Source organism: Hylobates moloch, unplaced genomic scaffold (assembly GCF_009828535.3).
Source record: "Hylobates moloch isolate HMO894 unplaced genomic scaffold, HMol_V3 SCAFFOLD_12, whole genome shotgun sequence".
NCBI classification, from domain to species: Eukaryota; Metazoa; Chordata; class Mammalia; order Primates; family Hylobatidae; genus Hylobates; species Hylobates moloch.
This window is the reverse complement of record NW_026652287.1, coordinates 14693553-14717577: the sequence shown is the minus strand read 5'-3', so window position 1 is coordinate 14717577 and position 24025 is coordinate 14693553. Positions and strand designations below refer to the sequence as shown.

General features: G+C 42.1%; 1 protein-coding gene across 8 annotated transcripts in view; it reads right to left on the bottom strand.

The window, feature by feature from the left end:
• Positions 1–24025, bottom strand: part of TAOK3 (TAO kinase 3) — a 225608-nt gene that overhangs the window by 10352 nt on the left and 191231 nt on the right. For all 8 annotated transcript variants that reach the window (XM_032168554.2, XM_032168551.2, XM_058425064.1 and 5 more), the window contains 5 exons: positions 22184–22420; positions 17638–17766; positions 12946–13149; positions 1693–1932; positions 54–266 (listed from right to left, as the gene is read on the bottom strand). In XM_032168554.2, the coding sequence (XP_032024445.1) occupies positions 54–266; positions 1693–1932; positions 12946–13149; positions 17638–17766; positions 22184–22420 (1023 nt within the window). The remainder of the gene's footprint in view (positions 1–53; positions 267–1692; positions 1933–12945; positions 13150–17637; positions 17767–22183; positions 22421–24025) is intronic.

Here is a 24025-nt window from a genome sequence, read left to right as displayed (position 1 = left end):
TTTTCTTGATTCCCAAAGCTCTCGAAGCCGTGGCACCAAACCTAACCACTTACCGCTTGAGAGGCCATCATTTCATTTATACTCTGTTCATACTGCTCTGCCAAAATGGCAAGTTTTCTTGTCTGCTCATCTTTCAGTGTCTTTAAGATTGTTTTGTGCTCATTCTTTGGAGTAACTTCCAACTGGTGATTCTTGAGTGCTTTATACTGTTTGGTCTGTACTTTGCAAGTGTCCTGAAACTGTTTTTTAATTTGCATTTCCATGGCCTGGGTAGAAAAAGTGACAAAGGAAAAATAAAGGCACATCAGTAAATACAGAAAGCCTTCTACCATAATGATATAATACAAGTTCTGAGAGCATCTGTTTTTGGGTGCAGTGACCCACACTGCTAATCAATAAAAATCAAGCAGTATGTATGACACAGACAAAAGTTAACGCTACCTATACTTTCGGTTTTATATTGAATGACTATAAGTAATTTTGAATTTACAAATGGCTTCAAAGAAAATAAGGACTGTTGCAAGGGGATGACAACTCTAAGCAGATTGAGCGATATTCTGAAGCCTAGCTTGTTGGAAGAGTGGCAACTCTTTTCATGCTTTCCTAGTCAGACACTTCAGTGTCTTCCATTGTTCATTGTTTTTTCCCCTTTTTTTTTTGTTTTTGTGTTTCACCCTGTTTCCAAGTGAGACAGGGGATAGCATTATAAAAGCCAGCTCTCACTGCTCTGGTTTATAGCAATTTCTTATCAACTCCATAAAGGAGAGCATACGGATAGTACCTCATATCCTAATCTATTTCTACTGGATTTCAGCGTAAACTGAAAGAGAAAAGTGATTTAGAATTTTTTCCCCATTAAGAGGTTGTGCTTGCATGTAGCAATATCAAATATGCATTTGGGCAAAGAGAAGGTAGAGTATATTATTTTAAGCCCAGAAGGCATTCCATCAGGTTACCCCATAGTCATGTGTGCACTTCACGAACACTCTGAGGACTTATGGTGATAGAAATCACTGCTTAGCTTAGGATTTGACTGAAGAGACGCACAGCCAGTGTGATCGAGGTTGGCCTCATATCTGTGGCAACACTGACAACGTCCTCCCGGATATACAGCAATGGCTTAGTACATGGAGCTTGTTAATTAGCAGTCAGCTAAAATTAGCTGGAGGCAGTGAGGGCCACAGGAGTTCCTCCACATCTCTGCATCTCTAGTGCAGAAGTGGTAAATGCCTGGCACTTGTAGATTCATTCCTGATGACCATGACAGACATCACTAATAAATGACACTCTTTCTCCTAAGCTTGCATGTGGCTTTAGAGTCTTTCTCAATATAGCAGTGCTCAAAGTACCTAACACCAATAGAACTTCCTTATTTCCTGGGATTAGAACCATAAACTGCTATTAGTCCAGTTCTGAAGAGGGCAGGTCATGAAGTGCTCAGAGAAATCCATAATGGATATGATGACAAATTGATAGATAATGTAGTATAATAATAGTTTCCAAACCAGCTTGCCCAACATCTCCTTTTCAGGAGCTTAAATATAGACTCTCTGTTTTACAACTGGAGATTCTGATACAATAGATGTGGGGCACAGAAATTTGTGATTCTGAAAAGTTGCTCAGGTGACTCTGACACTTCAGGTAAAGAAACCACTGATCTGGTCCAACACTGTCCAGAAGCATAAATCTTACCTTTAAGTTTTTTGGCTGTTGCCGAAGTTCCATGACATGCTTTCTGTGCAGTTCCCTTTCTCGCCTCTTATTGTACTCCAGCTGGTTTTCCAGTTCAGTCTGGTGCTGTAAACGGATCAGATCCATGCGTAGCTTCTGTAACGTGTGCAGCTGCCTGTACTCTAGCTCTCGGGTGGACTCGTCGTGCCGGATTAGCATGGCATGCTCCATCTCCTTCTGGGTCCTCTTTTTATTTAGTTCCTGCGTCCAGGAACAAAAGATAAATGGAGACAGGTGAATGGAGATGAACTGGAAGGAATGCACAACTAAGTGAGGGAGGGCAAGGAATGGCACTGCTAACCATCTCTTAATTAAACCCATTAGTGTTTGGCAGCAGGACTTAATGAGATTAAGTTAACAATCTCTCCAGGTTTAGTTTCTGTTCCTGGGTCCACCACTTACAAAATGGGCAACTTCACAGCAATCACTACTGCACTATCTGTAAAATGGGATTAATTCTACCTGACTCCCTCTTACCTCACAGAGCTGCTGTGAACCTTAGTTAGGTGATGTGCTATGCATAGGTCTACATAAATGTTTCTTCAGTGAAGCTAGTGGTCCTACACCCTGACTGCCCATAAAAATCACGTGAGGAAACTTTTCAAACATAAGATGCATGAATCTCACAGGGTGAAATTCTTATAACTGTCTGGGGTGGGAGCCTGATGTCAGTAGTGGGAAGAGTTCTCCAGGTGGTGCCAATAAGCAATCAAGATTGAGAATTAAACTGATAATATCTGCAATGTTCTTAGCTTTCTGGGAAATACTCTGTTTTTGCAGGAATCAGAAGTAGGCCAATTATCTATTTTTTAAAATCTCAGAGTTCAAGGCATGTTGGGGGAAAAAAAGAACAGATGAGATCTCTCCCCTTTCATCTTCTGCATTACAGTCTGTTTGATCATTTATAGATCTATTCACTCTGTTCTTTTCCGTTCTACTCATGTCTTTCTTCCTTTTCTTTCTTTCTTTGGCGTTGAAGGAGGAAAGGAAAGCAAACTAGAAAAAAGGGGGAAGTTGGGTGAAATCTTTTCATTCCTCAATTGAAGAATATTTCCTAAATAGCACTATATATGAAGATCTGAACAATGTGCTCTCAGTACATAAAAATATTTATTAAACCATGACTTCGGTCCTCATCTCACTGACACTCCAATAGGGAAGTGCACTAGACATTTATTGAAGTATATGCTCTGCTCAAAGCTCACTGAATCAGATTTAGATACGTGGCTCAACCTGGGTCAATTTATTTTCTCTACTCCGAATTTGGAATTGATATTCAGAACCAGTTAATCTCTATGTGTGGCTGGAATTAAGGCATATAAAAACCACATATGTGGGGTTGGGTGTGGTGGCTCACTCCTGTAATCTCAGCACTTTGGAAGGCCGAGGCGGGTGGATCACCAGGTGAGGAGACCGAGACCATCCTGGCTAATACGGTGAAACCCCGTCTCTACTAAAAACACAAAAAAATTAGCTGGGCGTGGTGGCGGGCACCTGTAGTCCCAGCTACTCGGGAGGCTGAGGCAGAAGAATGGTTTGAACCTGGGAGGCGGAGCTTGCAGTGAGCTGGGATCGCGCCACTGCACTCCAGCCTGGACGACAGAGCAAGACTCCGTCTCAAAAAAAAAAAAAAAAAAAAAAAAAAAAAACACATATGTGGTAGTCATCTGCTGCTATGAGGCCTGAGGATTAGAGAAAGCTGGGCTTCAGGCCAAGAAGAAAGGAAAAGAAAGAAGTACAGGGAATATACTGATGCCTAAGTTACTTACTGCTTCTGAGTCCTCCAGTAGGTCTAGCTGTATTACTGCTATTCGATTTTATAAGACATTCCCATATTTCTATAGTAATTTCCCTGGTTTTGGCTTAAGCTAGCTCAAATAAATTTCAGTTAACATGCAAACAAAAAAATCTTAATTAATACAGGGACATACTTTTTTTTGGGTGAGGGGTGGGGGTAGAGATGGGGTCTCACTATGTTGCCCAGGTTGTTCTCGAACTCCTGGACTCAAGTGATCCTCCCATCTCAACCTCCCAAAATGCTGGGATTATAGGCATGAGCCACCCCACCATGCCCAGCCAGGAAATAAGTTTTATGTGCAAATTTAAAAAAAAAAAAAGAGAGAGCAAGGTTGGATAAGGGATGAATGCTATAAAAGGAGTAAAGATTTGATGCTGTAAGATTTCTGAAAAGGGTGGTATTATTATTACTATTTTTTTTGAGACAGAGTTTTGCTCTTGTTGCCCAGGCTGGAGTGCAATGGTGAGACTTCGGCTCACAGCAACCTCCGCCTCCCAGGTTCAAACAATTCTCCTGCTTCAACCTCCAGAGTAGCTGGGACTACAGGCACATGCCACCACACCTGGCTAACTTTTGTATTTTTAGTAGAGATGGAGTTTCTCCATGTTGGTCAGGCTGGTCTCGAACTCCTGAACTCAGGTGATCCGCCCACCTTGGCCTCTCAAAGTGCTAGGATTACAGGCGTGAGCCACCATGCCCGACCTAGCAGTATTACTATTAAGAAGGTCAAGGAGCCGGGTGCGTTGGCTCACGCCTGTAATCCCAGCACTTTGGGAGGCCGAGGCGGGTGGATCATGAGGTCAGGAGATCGAGACCATCCTGTCTAACAAGGTGAAACCCCATCTCCACTTAAAAATACAAAAAAAAAAAAAAAAAAAAATTAGCCAGGTGTGGTGGCGGGCGCCTGTAGTCCCAGCTACTTGGGACGCTGAGGCAGGAGAATGGCGTGAACCTGGGAGGCAGAGCTTGCAGGGAGCCGAGATCGCGCCACTGCACTCCAGCCTGGGGGACAGAGCAAGACTCCGTCTCAAAAAAAAACAAAAAAAAACCCAACAAAACAAACAAACAAAAAGAAGGTCAAGGAAAGGAGAAAGCTTTTGAGCTGTGCTTTATTTATATTTATTTATTAAATTTTTGAGATGGAGTTTCTACTTTGTTGCCCAGTCTGGAGTGTAATGGTGTGATCGTGGCTCATTGCAACCTCTGCCTCCAGGGTTCAAGCAATTCTCCCGCCTACCTCCCGAGTAGCTGGGACTACAGGTGCCCACCATCATGCCCGGCTAATTTTTGTATTTTTAGTATAGATGGGGTTTCACCATGTTGGCCAGGCTGTTCTCAAACTCCTGACCGCAGGTGATCCAGCCGCCTCGGCCTCTCAAAGTGCTGGGACTACAGGCGTGAGCCACCATGCCCCAGCCTCAGCTGTACTTTAAATTAGAAAAATAGAGGGCCTCTCTTCTCTGATGACATCCACTATAGCAGAAAATGTAAATTATTTATTTTAATAGATACATCGATAACATTTTTATACTGGTGTGGTTGGAAATATCTTGCACACTTGGGCTCCCTATTGATTGAAGAGAAATCCTTTTAATAGCACAGCATCTAGTACTAGAGCACAGTCACTAATCATTCACTTATTCATTCAACAAGTAGTTACTGAGCACCTACTATGTGCTGGGCACTGTTGTAGGAACTAGGGATAGAACAGTGAACATGTACACCCCCTCAGGGACCTTATAAGGACAAAAAACCCAAAGTATAAATACAATTTAAATTTGTTTTAAGGAATATAAAATAAGCCCCTAGAGTTATCTCTCTCATCTCCTCTTGTTTTCCTTTATTTTTCCTCTTTACCTAAACCATCAAATTTCTTTTTTACAAAGCACTAACTGGCCCCTAGGTGGCACCAAAGGACGGAGAGCCCTTCCCACAGATGAACGCTCTCCCAGGCCAAGGAAAGCCCTTTAAATGAGGGCTTTAATTGAGGTCCAGGAGTTCCAATACCAGGCATTTATTCATCCCATGCTTTCCTAAATTGAGAAATGCAAACTGAGTCTGAGTTGCTAAGAGCTCTGAAACTCATGGGCTCTTGACACAAAGCAAAAGACACAAAGCAAGCAAACACCTTCAGAAGAAATCAAGTGCTTCTCTTCATGCTTAATGAAATGCTTCACGATATTGTCCACAGAATACCTACATCCGAATTACCTGCGTTATAAGGGACTAGTCTGTATAACAAGCTATGCAGCTAATTCTGATATATATGAAAGTTTGGGCCGGGCGCGGTGGCTCATGCCTGTAATCCCAGCACTTTGGGAGGCCGAGGGGGGCGGATCATGAGGTCAGGAGATCGAGACCATCCTGGCTAACACAGTGAAACCCCATCTCTATTAAAAATACAAAAAATTAGCTGGGCGTGGTGGTGGGCGCCTGTACTCCCAGCTACTCGGGAGGCTGAGGCAGGAGAATGGCGTGAACCCGGGAGGTGGAGCTTGCAGTGAGCCGAGATGGCGCCACTGCACTCCAGCCTGGGCAACAGAGCAAGACTCTGCCTCAAAAAAAAAAAAAAAAAAAGAAAGTTTGAGAATCAATGGAAAAGTGCTAAGGGTGTGAGTCAGTTTCAGCTCCTCTATAAGTCTTATGTATGGCTTGGGGCAAGTCTCTTAATTTATATTTCAGGTGTAAAATGAGGATAGCAGTACGCATTGTGAACTATTGTAGTTGTAAAGATAAAATGAAAGACCATAAGAAAGTGTTTCAGAATACATAAATATGTCATTATTTTTCTCTATTCAGAAGGGAATATGTGGCATAGAATATCTTAAATCTAGTTTTTATAAACTATTAGAAGAGTAAGAAAAACATGATACTGAAATGGCTTTTCTGTTACAAGTTGTTCCCTTCACCTTTAATGTGTACATCTGAATTGCTGAGGTGCAAGATGGTAAGCTACCTTTAATATTTGAGACATGGGAGAAAAATTATTCACCTTATTATGAGGCCAGTGCTGTGCCTACATAATAATGTATCATGTGCTTTCCATTTTTGAAAGTTATTCCATACATCTCATTCAATCCAAATTGCCACCCTATGAGGTGGTAAGACTGTAAGGATTTCCCCCTTTTATATGTGTTAGTAGGCATTTGGGAGTTGAAGGACTAACATAAAGTTATACAACTTCTATAAAGAGAACTGAGGCTAAAACTCAGGTATTTAGCTTCTCAGCATTTTCCATTACAAATGTTCTAATAGATGAGGCCAGGCGCGGTGGCTCATGCCTATAATCCCAGCACTTTGGGAGGCCGAGGCAGGTGGATCAGCTGAAGTCAGGAGTTTGAGATCAGCCTGGCCAACATGGTTAAACCCTGTCTCTACTAAAAATACAAAATTAGCCAGGTGTGGTGGCACATGCCTGTAATCCCAGCTACTTGAGAGGTTGAGGCAGGAGAATCACTTGAACTCGGGAGGCGGAGGTTGCAGTGAGCTGAGACTGTGCCATTGCATTCCAGCCTGGGCAACAAGAGCGAAACTCCGTCTCAAAAAAAAGGTTCTAATAAATGGCATACTTTCCTGTTTTATACTTTTTCAGTCTGTGATAAAATATTTTGAAGAATTCTGCTCTAGCTAGACATGATACAATGGTTACTTTATTTGTACAAATGACACAATATACACACTAGAGCCACATCATGTGCACCTTTAGCTTATACAAATTTAACAAAATGAGCTAAGCAAAATTAAAAAATCAATTTTAATGGTACAGGTCATTCTGCCCACCCATGTACTCAATGTATGTGTGTGTGTATGTGTATATATATGTGTATATATGTGTGTATACACATACACACACATATGTATAGGCCCTGGAGGGAGTGTGAGATAAGATACATGCAGCTTTCTTTCCCTCAATGTCCAGTGTGTTTCAAGCATTCTAACTTCCAATGGAAGTAGTATTGACTTCTTTAAAAGCAGCTGATTTCACTCATGCCAAATTTTTATGCTCAGGCTCACTGAGGTTGAGTAAAAACGAGAATTCTAACTTTTAAATAGAGAGGCTGTCAGCCTATGATATTTAATGCCTTCTTAGTTTCAGTTCTTAGTTTCAACACTGGTCAGAAAATGCTGAGTGTCTGTGTGTGCTGGTGATAGAGAAAGAGGCTCAACCCAATTTCAGTGATCCTCTTAAGTGTTTTCACTAATTAAAAGGATTGCTAATACTGAATCTCTTAGGCAAAGACACAGGAAACCAGGCATTCTTATGCTTTGCTGGTGGGAGTATCAACTCCTTTAGAGGGCAATTTGGCAATATTTATTTTAAAAATTTAGATGTATGCATTCTTTGACCCAGGAATTCCACTTCTGAAAATATATCCCCCAAAATACTTGTTTACATGTAAAAATATCTACATATAAAAATGTTCTTATATTATTAATAATACTATAAAACTTCAACAAAATGCCCACTGAGAAGTGTCTCATTAAATAAATGATATTGAGGCCATACAACAAAATACTATTAGATGAAAAAGAATGAAGCAGAGCTGTACATGCTGGAAGGTAAACGGAAAAAAGAGTTACAAAACAGTAGAGTGGACATCTGTTACTTTTTGTAAGCTCAGCATCCATTTTTCCTGCTTCTCTTTATAGGCTCTTTTTTTTTTTTTCCTTTTTTTGCAAAATGACTCCCCCTTATCTGGAATCAGAGAGAGTGTTGAATAAGGCGTAGGCACATGACCCAATCAAGTTCTATCTCTCCTAGGAATTTTAATCTTGAACAGAAACGATACAAAGACAAAAAGTGGTTGGAGGAGGTACATCGAAATGGCAGTGCCTGAAGAACTGCACATGAGCCCTTGCTCTCTGTGTCATGGAAGTTGCTTTACCAGCGTGACTCTTCGTGTTTTCCAGCTCGGTTCTTCAGCTCTGTACCTACCTCATATCCTTCCAATAAATTCCTTTCCAGGCTTAAGTCAGCCAGAGTTTATTTCTATTGCTTGCAAATCAAATAACCCTACTGATACAAAAGTAATCTCATTTTTGTAAAGTCGTGTATAATATAGCTGTACATATATACATAGAAAAAAACCTAGAAATACATATGCCAAATTAATGGAGACTGTTTGAGGGTAGAGATTGGGTGGAATGGGATTATCGAAAAGGTGAAAATGGGCTGATGCTGGTCAAATGGTAGAAAGTTCCAGTTATGCAAGATGAATAATTACTGGAGCTCTAATGCACTCACTGCATGGTGATGATAGCTAACAATGTTGTATCGCATGCTTATAATTTGCTAAGAGGACAATTCCTAAATTAAATCTCCCTACTCATCCCCATGCACACATGCACACAAATGTAACTATGTGGAGGTAATGGATATGTTAGTTGGCTTTCATGTGGTGATTATTTCACAATGTATACATATATCAAAACGTCAAGTTGTATACCTTAAATACATACAATTTTTGTATGTTGATATCTCAATAAAGCTGTTAAAAAGAACTTTCACTACTTAGCTTTATGTTTTTCTGTTTCTGTCTATTTTCAATGCTCTTGAGTTACTTTTGTAAATAAAAAAGCTTTGAACATTTTCATGAAGGTGGGCTCTGGAATAAGACTAAACAAAAGAAAATCTAGACTTTTAAGAAAAATACTCTTGGCCGGGCGCGGTGGCTCACGCTTGTAATCCCAGCACTTTGGGAGGCCGAGGCGGGCGGATTGCGAGGTCAGGAGATCGAGACCACGGTGAAACCCCGTCTCTACTAAAAAATACAAAAAAATTAGCTGGGCGTGGTGGCAGGCGCCTGTAGTCCCAGCTACTCGGAGAGGCTGAGGCAGGAGAATGGCGTGAACCCGGGAGGCAGAGCTTGCAGTGAGCCGAGATTGTGCCACTGCACTCCAACCTGGGCGACACAGCGAGACTCCGTCTCAAAAAAAAAAAAAAAAAAAAAAAAAAGAAAAATACTCTTACAGAGTTATTCTTTGCTCAACTGGCTTGAACCTAATACTAATGAAGTCACCAATATAGTTTCTATCATTTTTGGGGAGTAACTATCTTCTGTAACTTTTATTGACATGAATTGTCCCCTTAGCCTCAGACTTCCTCCAAATATCTATTATTAGAATAACAATAAATGTTACATGAAAAGACTCCCAAATGACTTATTTCCAACTGGCCATTAGCCTTTTTCATTTTGATTTTTTGACGTCTGACAAACTCAAAATGTGCAGTACTGAATCAGCTTCTTTATTTTTTTATTTATTTATATATTTTTTGAGACAGAGTTTCACTCTTGTTGCCCAGGCTGGAGTGCAATGGCGCAATCTCGGCTCACTGCAACCTCTGCCTCCCAGGTTCAAGTGATTCTCCCTCCTCAGCCTCCCAAGTAGCTGGGATTACAGGCACCCACCACCACACTCAGCTAATTTTTGTATTTTTAGTAGAGACAGGGTTTCACCATGTTGGCCAGGCTGGTCTCGAACTCCTGACCTCAGGTGATCCACCTGCCTTGGCCTCCCAAAGTGCTGGGATTACAGGTGTGAGCAACCATGCCCACCCCCCACCCCCCCCCTTTTTTTAAAAGACAGTCTCACTCTGTCTCCAAGGTTGGAACTCAATGGCATGATCTCAACTTACAGCAAGCTCTGCCTCCTGGGTTCAAGCCATCCTCCCAACTCAGCCTCCCGAGTAGCTGGGATTACAGGTGCCCACCACCACGCCTGGCTAATTTTTGTATTTTTAGTAGAGATGGGGTTTCACCATGTTGGCCAGACTGGTCTCGAACTCCTGACCTCAAGTGATCTGCCTGCCTCAGCCTCCCAAAGTGCTGGGATTATAGGTATGAGCCAGCATGCCTGACCTGAGTCAGCTTCTTACCAAAACCTCTCTCTAATCACTTCTCTGTTTCTATCACATCTTCATTTCCCCTAGTGTTAAGCCCTAGAAATAATTTTGATTCTGTTCTCATCTTTTCTCTCATATCTTAGTATATGTCAAGTCCTGTTTACTTTAAGCTTCAAATTGTGTTTTGAATCTACTGCTCTGACAGCCACTACCACCAGCCTTGTCCGTACCCTATTTCCTGCTTCTAGTCTCTTCTCTCTAATCCTGTGTTTCTCAAGCAGTTTTTTTTTTTTTCATCATTGCCGCTATAAGGAGCCTTTTTAGGCTTTTTCTCCCTTAATTATCCCCATCACTGAAATATTAATACCACAGATAGACTATGTATCTGTTTATGCACTGTGGTCCTTTGAAGCTGTAATAATATCTAAGTCACCCCACCTCAACAAGAACCCACTTTCACCCAATGGGGGGTTATCACCCCCATGGAGAATCTATGTTCAAATCATTCTGTGTATTACTGTCAACCCGGGCTAATCTCTTTAAAGTACAATTTTAGCCATATCACTGCCCTTCTCAAAAACGTTCAGCAGGCTGGATGTGGTGGCTCATGCCTATAATCCCCACACTTTGGGAGGCTGAGGCAGGCAGGTCACTTGAGCTCAGGAGTTTGAGACCAACCTGGACAACATGGTAAATCCCCCACGTCTACTAAAAATATAAAAATTAACTGGGTGTGGTGGTGTGTGCCTGTAATCCCAGATACCTGGGGGGCTGAAGTGGGAGGATCGCTTGAACCTGGGAGGCGGAGGTTGCAGTGAGCTGAGATTGCGCCACTGTACTCCAGCCTGGGCAACAGAGCGAGACTCCGTCTCCAAAAAAATATGTTCAGCAGCTCGCAGCTCTCCCTCTTCCAATAAGACAGCATGCATAAACAGCCCGAGCCTGGCCTACATGTGTTCAATACATTTTAGTTTGCTTCACCCTTTTTCCTTCTCATTTCAATGCAGCTCTCTAACAAGGTTCTATCAATTCACTTTTGTATTAACTGTGCCGGAAGGTGCTTGTTTCCCTCATGTAGGCTAACACTGGGCTTTTCTCAGACTTTGATATTGTTACCACTGTGCTAGATCATGTATAAAGTTTTCTCTGCTTATGCCAGGTCACAATGATTTTCTGTTGAACACAGTATTCCGTATTCCTCATCTCAGTGAATGCCAGCATATCCATCCAACCTCCCAAATTAGAAACTTGGAAGTCACTTTTGACTTCCTCTTCTGAAATTCCCATATCTATTTGGTCAGGATTAACCATCAGTTCTGAGTAAGAAATGTCACTCAGATCTAATTGACTCTATCCCCACAGGCTCTTCCAGGCTAGAACTGGAGAAAGAGCATCCTGGCTGACCTCACTGCACTTTGCTTTTCATGACTTCCACCTCTGTCTCATACTGAAGCACTAATTCTTTTTTTTTCTTTTCTTTTTTTTTTTTTTGAGATAAGTCTCACTCTATCACCCAGGCTGGAGTGCAGTGGCACGATCCTGGCTCACTGTAACCTCTGCCTCCTAGGCTCAAGTGATTCTCCTGCCTCAGCCTCCTGAGTAGCTGGGATTATAGGCATGTGCCACCATGCCCAGCTAATTTTTGTATTTTTAGTAGAGATGGGGTTTCACCATGTTGGCCAGGTTGGTCTCAAACTCCTGACCTCAAGTGATCCTTCTGCCTTGGCCTCCCAAAGTGCTGGGATTACAGGCATGAACCACCATGCCTGGCTGATGCACTAATTCTTCAAAATAAAGAAATGCCTCATCGTGTCATTACCCTGCTTAAAAATCTCTCATGGCCACTGCCTTCAGGCTAAAAGTCAAATGCCTTGCCTTAAACAAGGGTCTCTACATTCTGCTTCCAACTAATATTGTTCTGCCCGCCACTCTATATACACAGAACTCTGGCCACACTCATCTCTTCATCAATAGCAGAGTCATCTAAGCCCTCACATGATTGTATGCCAATGGTACTTTATTTCTATGTCTAATATGTCACCTAACATATTGTATTGTAATTAGTCTGTTACATGTTTTTTTCTGCTCTTAGACTCATAGCCATTTGAAGGCAGGGAGTACAGCTTCTTGGTATCCCTGGTGTCTAGCACTCACTCTGAGAGTGCTGGATGATGGAATAAATGCACTTAGTTATAGAGCATCATAATGTTACTTAAATGTTTTATGCGGAGTCACAAAAATACAAGTCCTTGACAAGTAGGCTGAAAACAAAAATTCTCGATTCTACTTCTTTTGATTCTTCATTGTGTGATATGGCTTATAACAGGAGTTCAATAAAATTCTATTACATGTATTTAGATGGAGTTGATTCCTTGTTCTGTGAGTGGGCTTCCTTTTATCAATAGTAAGTTCATTTCCTGACCTTTTTTGTATACGCACTCTGTGTTAGCCACTGTGCTAAAAGGCTATAAAGGCTAGGGATATAGGAATGGACCAGGCAGACGTAGTCACAAGTCTCACATAGCTTACTGTCTCCCATGTCAATGACAATAGTTATGAGCGTAATAAATACCTCCCGAATGTTCTGCTGCTCCACCTCGTGCCGCTTGATCATTATTTTCCGCTTGAAGAAACGACAATTTTTGTCGTAGTACAGTCTCTGTTGAGTGAGAAGGTGGGCTTCCTCTTCAGCCTGCGTGTGCTGCAAGTTCTCTTTATGTTTGGAGATCCGCTCTTGCTTCTCTTTCTTGGGTGTGCTATGGTCCTCATTCATTTCCTAAAAAGAAGAGACAAAAACCAAGCTGGTCTCACTAAATGAAAGGGACTGTAACAGCTTATTGCAACTGAAGATTAAGTTATTTGGAAAGCCAATGCAAATGTAAGCACAGAAAAGCTTGGTGTTGCACATCCTTCCCCCAATTTTCTTTTATTTGCCCATTAATTGAGTATTAAGTGAGAGGGACACTTGTGAGTTTCCATATCTTTGGCTTCTCACTAACAGAAATTATTTGTTCACTCATTCACTCAACACAAACTTAATAAGCTCCTATCATGTGACAGTCAGTGTGCAAGATACAGGACACAAAGGTGAATAAAAGGCCATGATATCTGCCACCATGTGTCTTTATTATAGAATCAAAAATTAAAGAACCGCAGAAATGAACTAAAAATTACTGTGATCACTGCTTTGAAGAGGACGTACTTGTTCCTATAAGAATTTAACAGAAAATATTTAATCTTGGTAATAACTAAGAAAAATTAGTCGGAGTTAACCAGTGGAAAAGGAAAGGGAAGAATACTCTCAGTAGAGAAAACAGCATGTGCAAAACCCTAGGGGTTGGGGAGGAAACATGGTGCCATCAAGGGCTGAAACGTCAGAGGGGCTGGTGTAATGTAATATGAGATAAGTCTGGCCAGGTAGGAGGGACCATTGAGGCTTTACAGGCCGATATAAGGACACTGATCTTTAGTACAGGAGAAATGGATTTCATGATTGTGAGAGTGTCATAATGAGATGCATTTCAAAATGATTACTCTGGCTACCATAGGGAGAACAGAATGAAGGAGGCAAGAACATATGAAGATAGCTGGGAGGCTACTGGAAAGGTCCAGGCAAGAGAGATGGTAGTAGCTTGGACAAAGGAAGTAGTGACAAGACTGAGAGAAGTAGACAGATTCCAAAGAGAAGAGGTGACTAGCAAATGTCACTAGTTTGAATTTTAGGAAAAAACATTCTTCACTTGGGATGACAGAGTAAACAAACCATCTATATTTTCAAAAGGACAAAATTCACCATTTTTCCAGAACATCTGAGCAAAGGAAACAAAGCAGTGAATCAGGACAGTTAAGATGTTAAACTATGGTGCAAAGAAGAAGACTACTTGTTAAGAAAGTACAGTATACTCTTCTTTCTTCATTTGGTTAGCTACTCACTCAGCTAAAATCTCCTTTAATTGCTAACACCTATTTTACTTAATGTTTTGTGATGCAGATATCATAGACTATTTTATCTCTTAGCCAAGAAGTCTCTGTAAATCAACTTTCAACTATCCTGTTCCAGTGAAGCTGTAAGTGAAATCTTAGAATCAACAAGAGAAAGTGTTGTTTTCAGAGTAAGCTCGAGTAAGCAGGGATCACAAGAGGAAGCCTAGGTCATTCATCTCTTCATGCCGAGATGTCACTACTTGGTTTGCCATTAACCACTAGACTGCAGACCCCGATTCAAATATAATCACAAAAATTTACTCCAAAATCAAGAATAAATTATTTCTGGACCATCTATCATTCTGTATTAGCCATACTCCTGTTATCTATCAAAAGTGGGGATAATGAAAAATTTTTTTGTCATTCCAAGGACAATATCTGTAAGTATATCAATATTTAAATATGTATGCCATTTTAAATAGTCTGAACTAAGCTTTACTTCAGAAAAAGAAATATTAGCTTTTGCATAGAATGGTCTAGTGGGGTTATCTCAAATTGGCTTCTAGCTTTTTTTTTTTCATGAGCATGTTCAAAGACAGAAGTTTAGGCCTGTGGCCTTTTGCACTCATAAGTCTGAGTATGGTGAGCCAAAAATTGACGTATGCTTGAGGACTGAGTGGGGACTCTTAAAGGCTGTTCTGTGGGAAAATCTAGAAGGTAGAGTTCATGAAATCTCCAAATATCTCAATGTTACAAAAACTCAAAATGGTGGCCATAGTCATAAAGTATGGCCTCCAGTGGATGCGTGGAGTTAGAAATAAGGAAGGTATCTATTTATTTTATTTTATGATTTTTTTTTGAGACGGAGTCTCACTCTGTCATCCAGGCTGGAGTGCAGTGGTGTGATCTCGGCTTACTGCAACCTCTGCCTCCCGTATTCAAGCAATTTGTCCTGCCTCAGCCTCCTGAGTAGCTGGGATTACAGGTGCCCGCCACCAAGCTCAGCTAATTTTGTATTTTTAGTAGAGACGGGATTTCACTATGTTGGCCAGGCTGGTCTTGAACTCTTGACCTCAGTTGATCCACCCACCTTGGCCTCCCAAAGTGCTGGGATTACAGGCATAAGCCACCGTGCCCAGCCAAGGAAGGTATTTAGAGTGGAGAAAAACCTCAAAATTTCTTAGGCTATCTCTGATCCAGCAACATCATATTATGACATAAAAATTAAGCTCAAGCCAGTAACTCAGAGAAAATGGAAAGAATGTGAACCTTCTGAGTTGGGCTATCCTCTCTACACCCGGGTTTTCTAGACCTTTTGGTGTCAGAGATTCTACCCATTCAGCCAGTGTAAATCAAATACAATTTTCTGTTAGGTCTAACAATTACCAGTGGCTTACCTGGGCAGGGCAAAAAATCCCTAGGCCCACCCCAACCCCCTTGGTTTCACTTCCTAACTAAAAAAGAACTGGAGGAGAATCTTGCTAAGTCCTTTATTGCTAACCTACAAATCAGAATATGAGCTCAGGCCAGGCGTGGTGGCTCACGCCTGTAATCTCAGCACTTTGGGAGGCTGAGGTGAAGGATTACCTGAGGTCAGGAGTTCAAGACCAGCCTGGCTAACACGGTGAAACCCTGTTTCTACTAAAAATACAAAAAATTAGCTGGGCATGGTGGTGCACGCCTGTAATCCCAGCTACTCGAGAGGCTGAAGCAGGAGAGTTGCTTGAACCCGGGAGGTGGAGGTTGCAGTGAGCCGAGACTACGACATTGCACTCCAGCTTGGGCAACAAGAGCGAAACTCTGTCTCAAAAGAAAAAAAAATAAAGAATATGAGCTCAAACACATGATTTTATAGATACTAAAACAATGCCCCATATTGAATTTTATTAAACCTTAATACACTTAGTAAGTCTACAAAAAAGAAATACTAAGGTTTATGAGAAGAAAAGTCCATGGAGCTGCAGACAATTCACCTGTAAGTACTGGTAAAAGGAGAACTGAAGAAATTTGAGCTTTCAGATCAAAGTGCAGTTCTTTGGGAAGAACTCCTAAGTCCATGAGTGGTCTTCAACCAAATATTCCAGAATCAATCATTCATTTACCAAATATTCACGTGTACAGGGCACAGGGATACAGTTGTGAGCAAACAAAAACATGGTCTGTGCTCTTATGATGCTTACCAGTTAGTAGAGTAAGTAGCTCAAATCATTAAACAAATGTATAATTAAAGGCTCTAGTGTTAGGAAACCAGAGACATCTGTCTTAGTTGAGGCAGTTAGAAAAGGCTTCCTTAGGGAAGTGATATTAAAGTTAAGATCCTAATAACCAATCCCGCGTCATACAAGGAGAAGTAGGAATTAACCGAGCAGAATTGTGGTCAGGGAGGGCTTGGGGGTAGGGAGAACATCTTGGCGGAAGAAAAGGTATGTGGAAAGACCTTGGGGAAGGGTGGAGCTTGATAAATTTGAGGAACTGAAAGGTGACCATGGTGGCTGGTGCAGCGAAGAGTGGGTTGAGGGTAGCGGCAGCATTAGTGTGAGATGTCACTAAACAAGTAGGCTAGGAGGAGACTGTGTAGGGACTTCTAGGATTTTGACTTGTCCTAAAAGCAATGGGAGGACAATGGATTTCAAAACTATGCAGTAAAATGACCAGATTTATGGTTTGAAAAGATCACTTTGACTGATGTGTGGAAAATACATAGGAAGAAGACAAGAATGGTTTAGAGTTATATCAATGGTTCTTGAAATGTGGTCCCTGAAGCAGCAGCAGCAGTGTCATCTGGGAGCTTGTTAGAAACACACATTTTCAAACTCTACCCCAGAAAATCTAGGGATAGATTTTTAAAATCTGAAAATCTGGGGGTGGGTTAGCAATCTGTTTTAATAGCATTTTAGGTAATTTTTTTTTTTTTTTTTTTTTTGAGACAGAGTTTTGCTCTTGTCACCCAGACTGGAGTGCAGTGGTGCGATCTCAGCTCACCGCAACCTCTGCCTCTTGGGTTCAGGTGATTCTCCTGCCTCAGCCTCCTGAGTAGCTGGGATTACAAGCATGTGCCACCACGCCCAGCTAATTTTTGTATTTTTAGTAGAGACGAGGTTTCACCATGTTGGCCAGGCTGGTCTTCAACTCCTGACCTCAGGTGATCTGCCTGCCTTGGCCTCCCAAAGTGCTGGGATTACAGGGGTGAGTCACTGTGCCCAGCCAGCATTTTAGGTTATTCTAATGTAAAGTTTGAGACTCACTGGACTAGAATATTGATCACAATGCAAGACGAGTGAATGTTAAGATCCAACCATTCTAATGGCAACTTGGTGAGAACAAACATTGGTATCCTTACCTCTTTTATTTTTTCCTTACAAATCTTATACTGCTTCTTCTGACTTTCTAAGAAAGTTGTCAAATCTTTCTTCTGCTGGGCCAAGATCTGTTGCTGGAACTTCTTCTCATCTGCTGCAGCTACCTTTGCCTGATAAAATAACAAATACAATGTAGGATGAATCTGTTCTTTACACAGAATTCAGTGGTCTATATTCTCCAGTGCAGTAAGAGAGTCCATAGTGCTAATAATGTGACATTTTTGAACAAATAATAAAAAATAATTGTTTTTCTGATTTTCTTGTACCTTAAATAAAAAAAAAAAACCCAGAAATTTTCACCATTGATAAATACATTCTGGGCTGGGTGCAGTGGCTCACACCTGTAATCCCAGCACTTTGGGAGGTCGAGGCAGGCAGATCACCTGAGGTCGGGAGTTTGAGACCAGCTTGACCAACATGGTGAAACCTAGTCTCGACTAAAAGTACAAAATTAGCCGGGTGTGGTCGTGTATGCCTGTAATCCCAGCTACTCTGGAGGCTGAGGCAGGAGAATCGCTTGAACCTAAGAGGCAGAGATTGCGGTGAGCTGAGATCACAGAACTCCGTCTCAAAAAAAGAAAAAAAAAAATAGAAAAAGAAAAATACATTCTGAATTATGGGAAAAATATGAAGGTGAACCATAAACATGCTTTACTGAACACAAAAACATTCATGGGGTGAAAGGAGACCTAAGAAAAAAATTTTTTTTGAGATGGGGTCTCGCTCTGTTGCTCAGGCTGGAGTGCAGTGGCTCGAGCATAGCTCACTGCAGCCTAAAAATCCCGGGATCCAGTGATCCTCCTGCCTCAGCCTCCTGAGCTGCTGGGACCATAGGTGTGCAGCACCAGTCCTGGCTAAGTATTTTTAAAAAATGATCATAGAGACTGGGTCCCACTATGTTGCCTAGGGTCATCTCAAATGCTTGGCCTCAAGCTATCCTCTCTCCTCAGCTTCCCAAAGTGCTGAGACTACAGGCATGAGCTACCATGCCCGGTCAGAAGTAAGGATTATAATAAAGGTTGTTAAATCATATTGTTGATAGTCCAAAGGTTAAGTTGTAAAAATGTATAAATAACCATGCCTGGCCAGTTTTATTCCAAGAATCAAACTCTAACTGATTAATTATTCCAACTATCAGATTTTCCAGTGGTATCAACTCAAGTGTAATTGGAAAGCTAATGGCATTTTGTTTTTTTTTTTTTTTCTGAGACAGTCTCCCTTTGCCACACAGACTGGAGTGCGGTGGCATGATCTCGGCTCTCACTGCAACCTCCACCTCCTGCATTCAAGTGATTCTCATGCCTCAGCCTCCCCAGTAGCTGGGATTACAGGCACAAGCCACCATATCCACCTAATTTTTGTATTTTCAGTAGAGACGGGGTTTCACCATATTGGCCAGGCTGGTCTCGAATTCTTGAACTCAAATGATCCACCTGCCTTGGCCTCCCAAAGTACTGGGATTACAGGCGTGAGCCATTTTATTTATTTATATTTATTTATTTATTTATTTATTTATTTATTTATTTTTTTGAGACAGAGTCTTGCTCTGTCACCCAGGCTGGAGTGCAGTGGCGCGATCTCGGCTCACTGCAAGCTCCGCCTCCAGGGTTCACGCCATTCTCCTGCCTCAGCCTCTCCGAGTAGCTGGGACTACAGGCGCCCGCCACCACGCCCGGCTAATTTTTTGTATTTTTGGTAGAGACGGGGTTTCACCGTGGTCTCGATCTCCTGACCTCATTATCCGCCCGCCTCGGCCTCCCAAAGTGCTGGGATTACAAGCGTGAGCCACCGTGCCCGGCCGAGCCATTTTATTTTCTTAGGCACCTGCTGCAATCCACAACAGTCACACATCATGACATTTTTGGGGGTCCTAAATGAATAAAACACATACTATATAAAAGGTCATCCAATAAATACTGGCTTCTGAAAGTGACCAAATCTGTTTCTGGTAACCACTGGGTGAAGGATATACGTAAGACGAGCGACTTGGGAGATAGAGAAGGAATTATACTTCATGGCTCATGGCTCTTTTAATGTATCTTTTTTACCTGCAACTTCCATTATGGACAATTCTTCCATTATGAACAATTCTCACAACATATTTACCAAGTCAAATCCCAAGAAAGAATCTGACTGATTTATTTAATCAACATCATCCTTGTCTGGGCAGAGGTTTTCATGCCAGACTGCCTCACAGATTGATGGCTGTTGGGGGAAATCTTTCTTCTACAACCTGATTGTTCCTTCCATGTGGAGACAGAGAGAGACAGAGAGACCAAGAGAGACAGAGAGACCAAGAGAGACAGCAAGCTCAATTATGGAAACACCCTGGAACTGTGTCCCCAGTCACTGTATGCCCAGGGAGTACATGTCCACCACATTTTTCAACACTATGGAAGTCTCATGGGGGTGGCAGGAAAGGTGACTCGGTTTTAGCACTGCCTGAGCAGGCAAGTCTGCTTAATTTTGTTTTCCTGTAGAGATAAATCACCTCTTGAACCTAACATGTATCAGTAATAAAGATGATATTATGGGGAGGGGGAAGGGATAGCATTAGGAGATATACCTAATGTAAATGACGAGTTAATGGGTGCAGCACACCAACATGGCACATGTCAACATATATAACAAACCTGCACGTTGTGGACACGTACCCTAGAACTTAAAGCATAATAATAATAATAATAAAGGATGATATTATGACTATCTGCCTTACCCTTCTGTTTTTTTTTTTTTTTTTTTTTTTTTTTTTCAGACGGAGTCTCGTTCTTGTTGCCCAGGCTGGAATGCAATGGCGCGACCTGGGCTCACTGCAATCTCTGCCTCCCGGGTTCAAGTGATTCTCTTGTCTCAGCCTCCTGAGTAGCTGGGATTATAGGCACCTGCCACCACGCCCAGCTAATTTTTTGTATTTTTAGCAGAGATAGGATTTCACCATGTTGGCCAGGCTGATCTCAAACTCTTGACCTCAAGTGATCCACCCACCTCAGCCTCCCAAAGTGCTGGGATTACAGGCATGAGCTACCATGCCCGGCTGTTTTTTTTTTTTTTTTTTGAGATGAAGTCTCACTCTTGTCACCCAGGCTGGAGTGCAATGGCTCAATCTCAGCTCACTGCAACCTCAGCCTCCCAGGTTCAAGCGATTCTCTTGCCTCAGCCTTCTGAGTAGCTGGGATTACAGGCACTTGCCACCACGCCCAGCTAATTTTTGTATTTTTAGTAGAGACGGGGTTTCTCCATGTTGGCCAGCTGGTCTCGAATTCCTGACCTCAGGCGATCCACCTGCCTCGGCCTCCCAAAGTGCTGGGAGTACAGGCGTGAGCCACTGCGTCTGGCCTTTTTTTTTTTTTTTTTGAGACAGGGTCTCGCTCTGTCAGCCAGGCTAGAGTGCAGTGGCACAATCTCGGCTCACTGCAACCTCTGCCTTCTGGGCTCAAACAATCCTCCTGCCTCAGCCTCCCAATTAGCTGGGACTACAGGCACGTGCCACCACACCCAGCTAATTTTCAGCCTCCCAATTAGCTGGGACTACAGGCACGTGCCACCACACCCAGCTAATTTTTGTATTTTTTGTAGAGATGGGGTTTTGCCACATTGTCCAGGCTGGTCTTGAACTCCTGGGCTCAAGAGATCCACCCACCTTGGCCTCCCAAAGTGCTGGGATTATAGGTGTAAGCCACCACACCTGGCCTTGTCTGCTTTTAGAATTAGTTTAGAATGTGGATGGGGACAAGAGATGTTCCCTAGAAAACCCAAATAATTGCCGGACTCATTATTTGCTCCCTTTGCTCAGGGGCCCATCAGCTGTAGGCAGGGATTATCACTACTATAAGAGACTATTTGTAGAGCAGTTTTCTTTTGAAGAGGACTGTGGGTATGGCAGATACAGTAACAGACTTTTGTTGTGCACATTCTCAGAAGATGGCAGCATCTCATTTCTCTTTACTTGTACCCAGGCCACCATCAAGGGACTGACACTCAGAATATATATATATATATATATATATATATTTTTTTTTTGAGAAGAGACTTGCTCTGTTGCCCAGGCTGGAGTGCAATGGCACGATCTTGGCTCAGTGCAACCTCTGCCTTCCAGGTTCAAGTGATTCTCCTGCCTTGGCCTCCCAAGTAGCTGGGATTACAGGCATGAGCCACTATGCCCGGCTAATTTTTGTATTTTTAGTAGAGATGGAGTTTCACCATGTTGGCCAGGCTGGTCTCAAACTCCTCACCTCAGGTGATCTGCCTGCCTTGGCCTCCCAAAGTGCTGGGATTACAGGTGTGAGCCACCACATCTGGCTTCAGAATATATTTGAATGGACAAGAATGTAACATATATTTTCAGTTGCTATTTTAGCTCTGAACGACAATTTTACATAGCAGCATAAAATCTAGAAACCCAATTTTGCCACCCCCGAAACAACAGTTTTCCTCCATCCCCCACTCCTGCCTCTTGCTAACATCCTGCCACTGACCCCAACAGGCTGGGCTTGGTTGTGGCATAAAGGTGTGTGTGCACATACTGACCTCCTTTTCTATGATAGCCACTTGCTTCTTGGCCAGCTTCTCCAGCTCGATGGACGAGTTGTTGGCATGCGTCTCCACCTCCTTCTGTAGCTTGAGGCGGTGCTCGTCCATCTCAGCCTTCAGCTTGTTCTCCAGGGCGATCAGCTGCTTCTGGTGCTGGCGCCGCATCCGCTTATAACCTGACATCTGTTCCCGCAACTCGTTCTCCTGCTCATGCTCATGGATCTGTCGTGTAACCTGAATTGGATTAGGAAACAGAACTCAGGTAACCAGGTTCATGGGAGACAAGCTTTCAGGCAAAGTAGAAGGGCCCTGTGGCATAATTTTATCCATCACCTTCACCATCAATTTACCTACTGTTTAGTGAACGCTCACCCGTAGGGGGCACTGTGCTAGACAGACACTCTATGTATTTTATCCCTAGTCCTCAAAACCATCTCATTCATTCATTCATTTCATTCATGAGGTAGGTGATAACATCTCAGTTTTATAGTTGAAGAAATTGAGTCTTGAAAAAAACTCTTTATTCAGGCCACGCACGGTGGCTTACGCCTGTAATTCCAGTACTTTGGGAGGCTGAGGTGGGCAGATCACTTGAGGTCAGGAGTCGGAGACCAGCCTGGCCAACATGGTAAAACCCCGTCTCTACTAAAAATACAAAAATTAGCCAGGCATGGTGGTAGGCACCTATAATCCCAGTTACTCGGGAGGTTGAGGCAGGAGAATTGCTGGAACCCAAGAGGCGGAGGCTGCAGTGAGCTAAGATCATTCCACTGCACTCCAGCCTGGGCGACAGAGACTCTTGTCTCAAAAAAAAAAAAAAAAAAAAAAGAAATTATTTATTCAGTCAAAATATGTTTACATATTTTTGATATACCATCACACATATTACATGTTCACAGTAACACAGCTAATAAGGACTGGATTGGGAATCAGGCCCTTCTCTGTATAATTCCAGAGCCATGTTATTTCTACTATACCAAGATTTCTCACCAACACTACTGAAAATGAGCCGGATAATTATCTGTGGTGGGGGCCATCCTGTGCATTGCAGGATGTTTAGCAGCATCCCTGGCCTCTATCCACTAGATGCCAGTAGCACCTCCCACAACATGACAATGAAAAGTATCTCCAGATATTGCCAAATGTTCCCTTGGGAACAAAATTCCTCTAGTTGAGAACTACTACACTGGTTTGTTTTGTATGTGTGTGTGTGTGTGTATATCTCTGTCTATCTATCTATCTATCTATCTATCTATCTATCTATCTATCTATCTATCTATCTATCGATCTATCTATAATTTATTTTTTAAGGATCATGTCTCTAACAGTCATAGACCTTTTAAACTAGTCTGAACATGATTTATTTCCTATTCCTAATATGAAGAGGTGAGTATAAGATCAAGAGATCTCTTAAATCATGTCTCCCCCATCCCCTTCTCTACAAAAGAAATGTTACCAAATTATAATACACTCACTCACTCTCCTAAAGAGGATAAAGCATTGCTATGATTTTTGGAAGGCTACTTTCTGAATAACTTTTCCTTAACTCATTTTCAAGTGAACATCCAACAAATTAAAGCTTGTAAATGTACATTTCAGCACCTCTTGCTCCTCTCTATTAAATTTTTTGTGATTTTCTAGTCCTTCCTTCAATTTATCTTCTCTCTTTATTTTCCTGATCACTTCCTCCCTATTTTTCCTATTTTAGAAAAAAATCTTAATTCCAGGATTGTAACTTTAGTCTTGTTCTTCACTAAGTGATTTGGTCACTCCTATCTACTGTAAGGCCCATCTCCCCAGCCTAACACCCAACCAAGTTTTACAGGAAATTTTCATGCT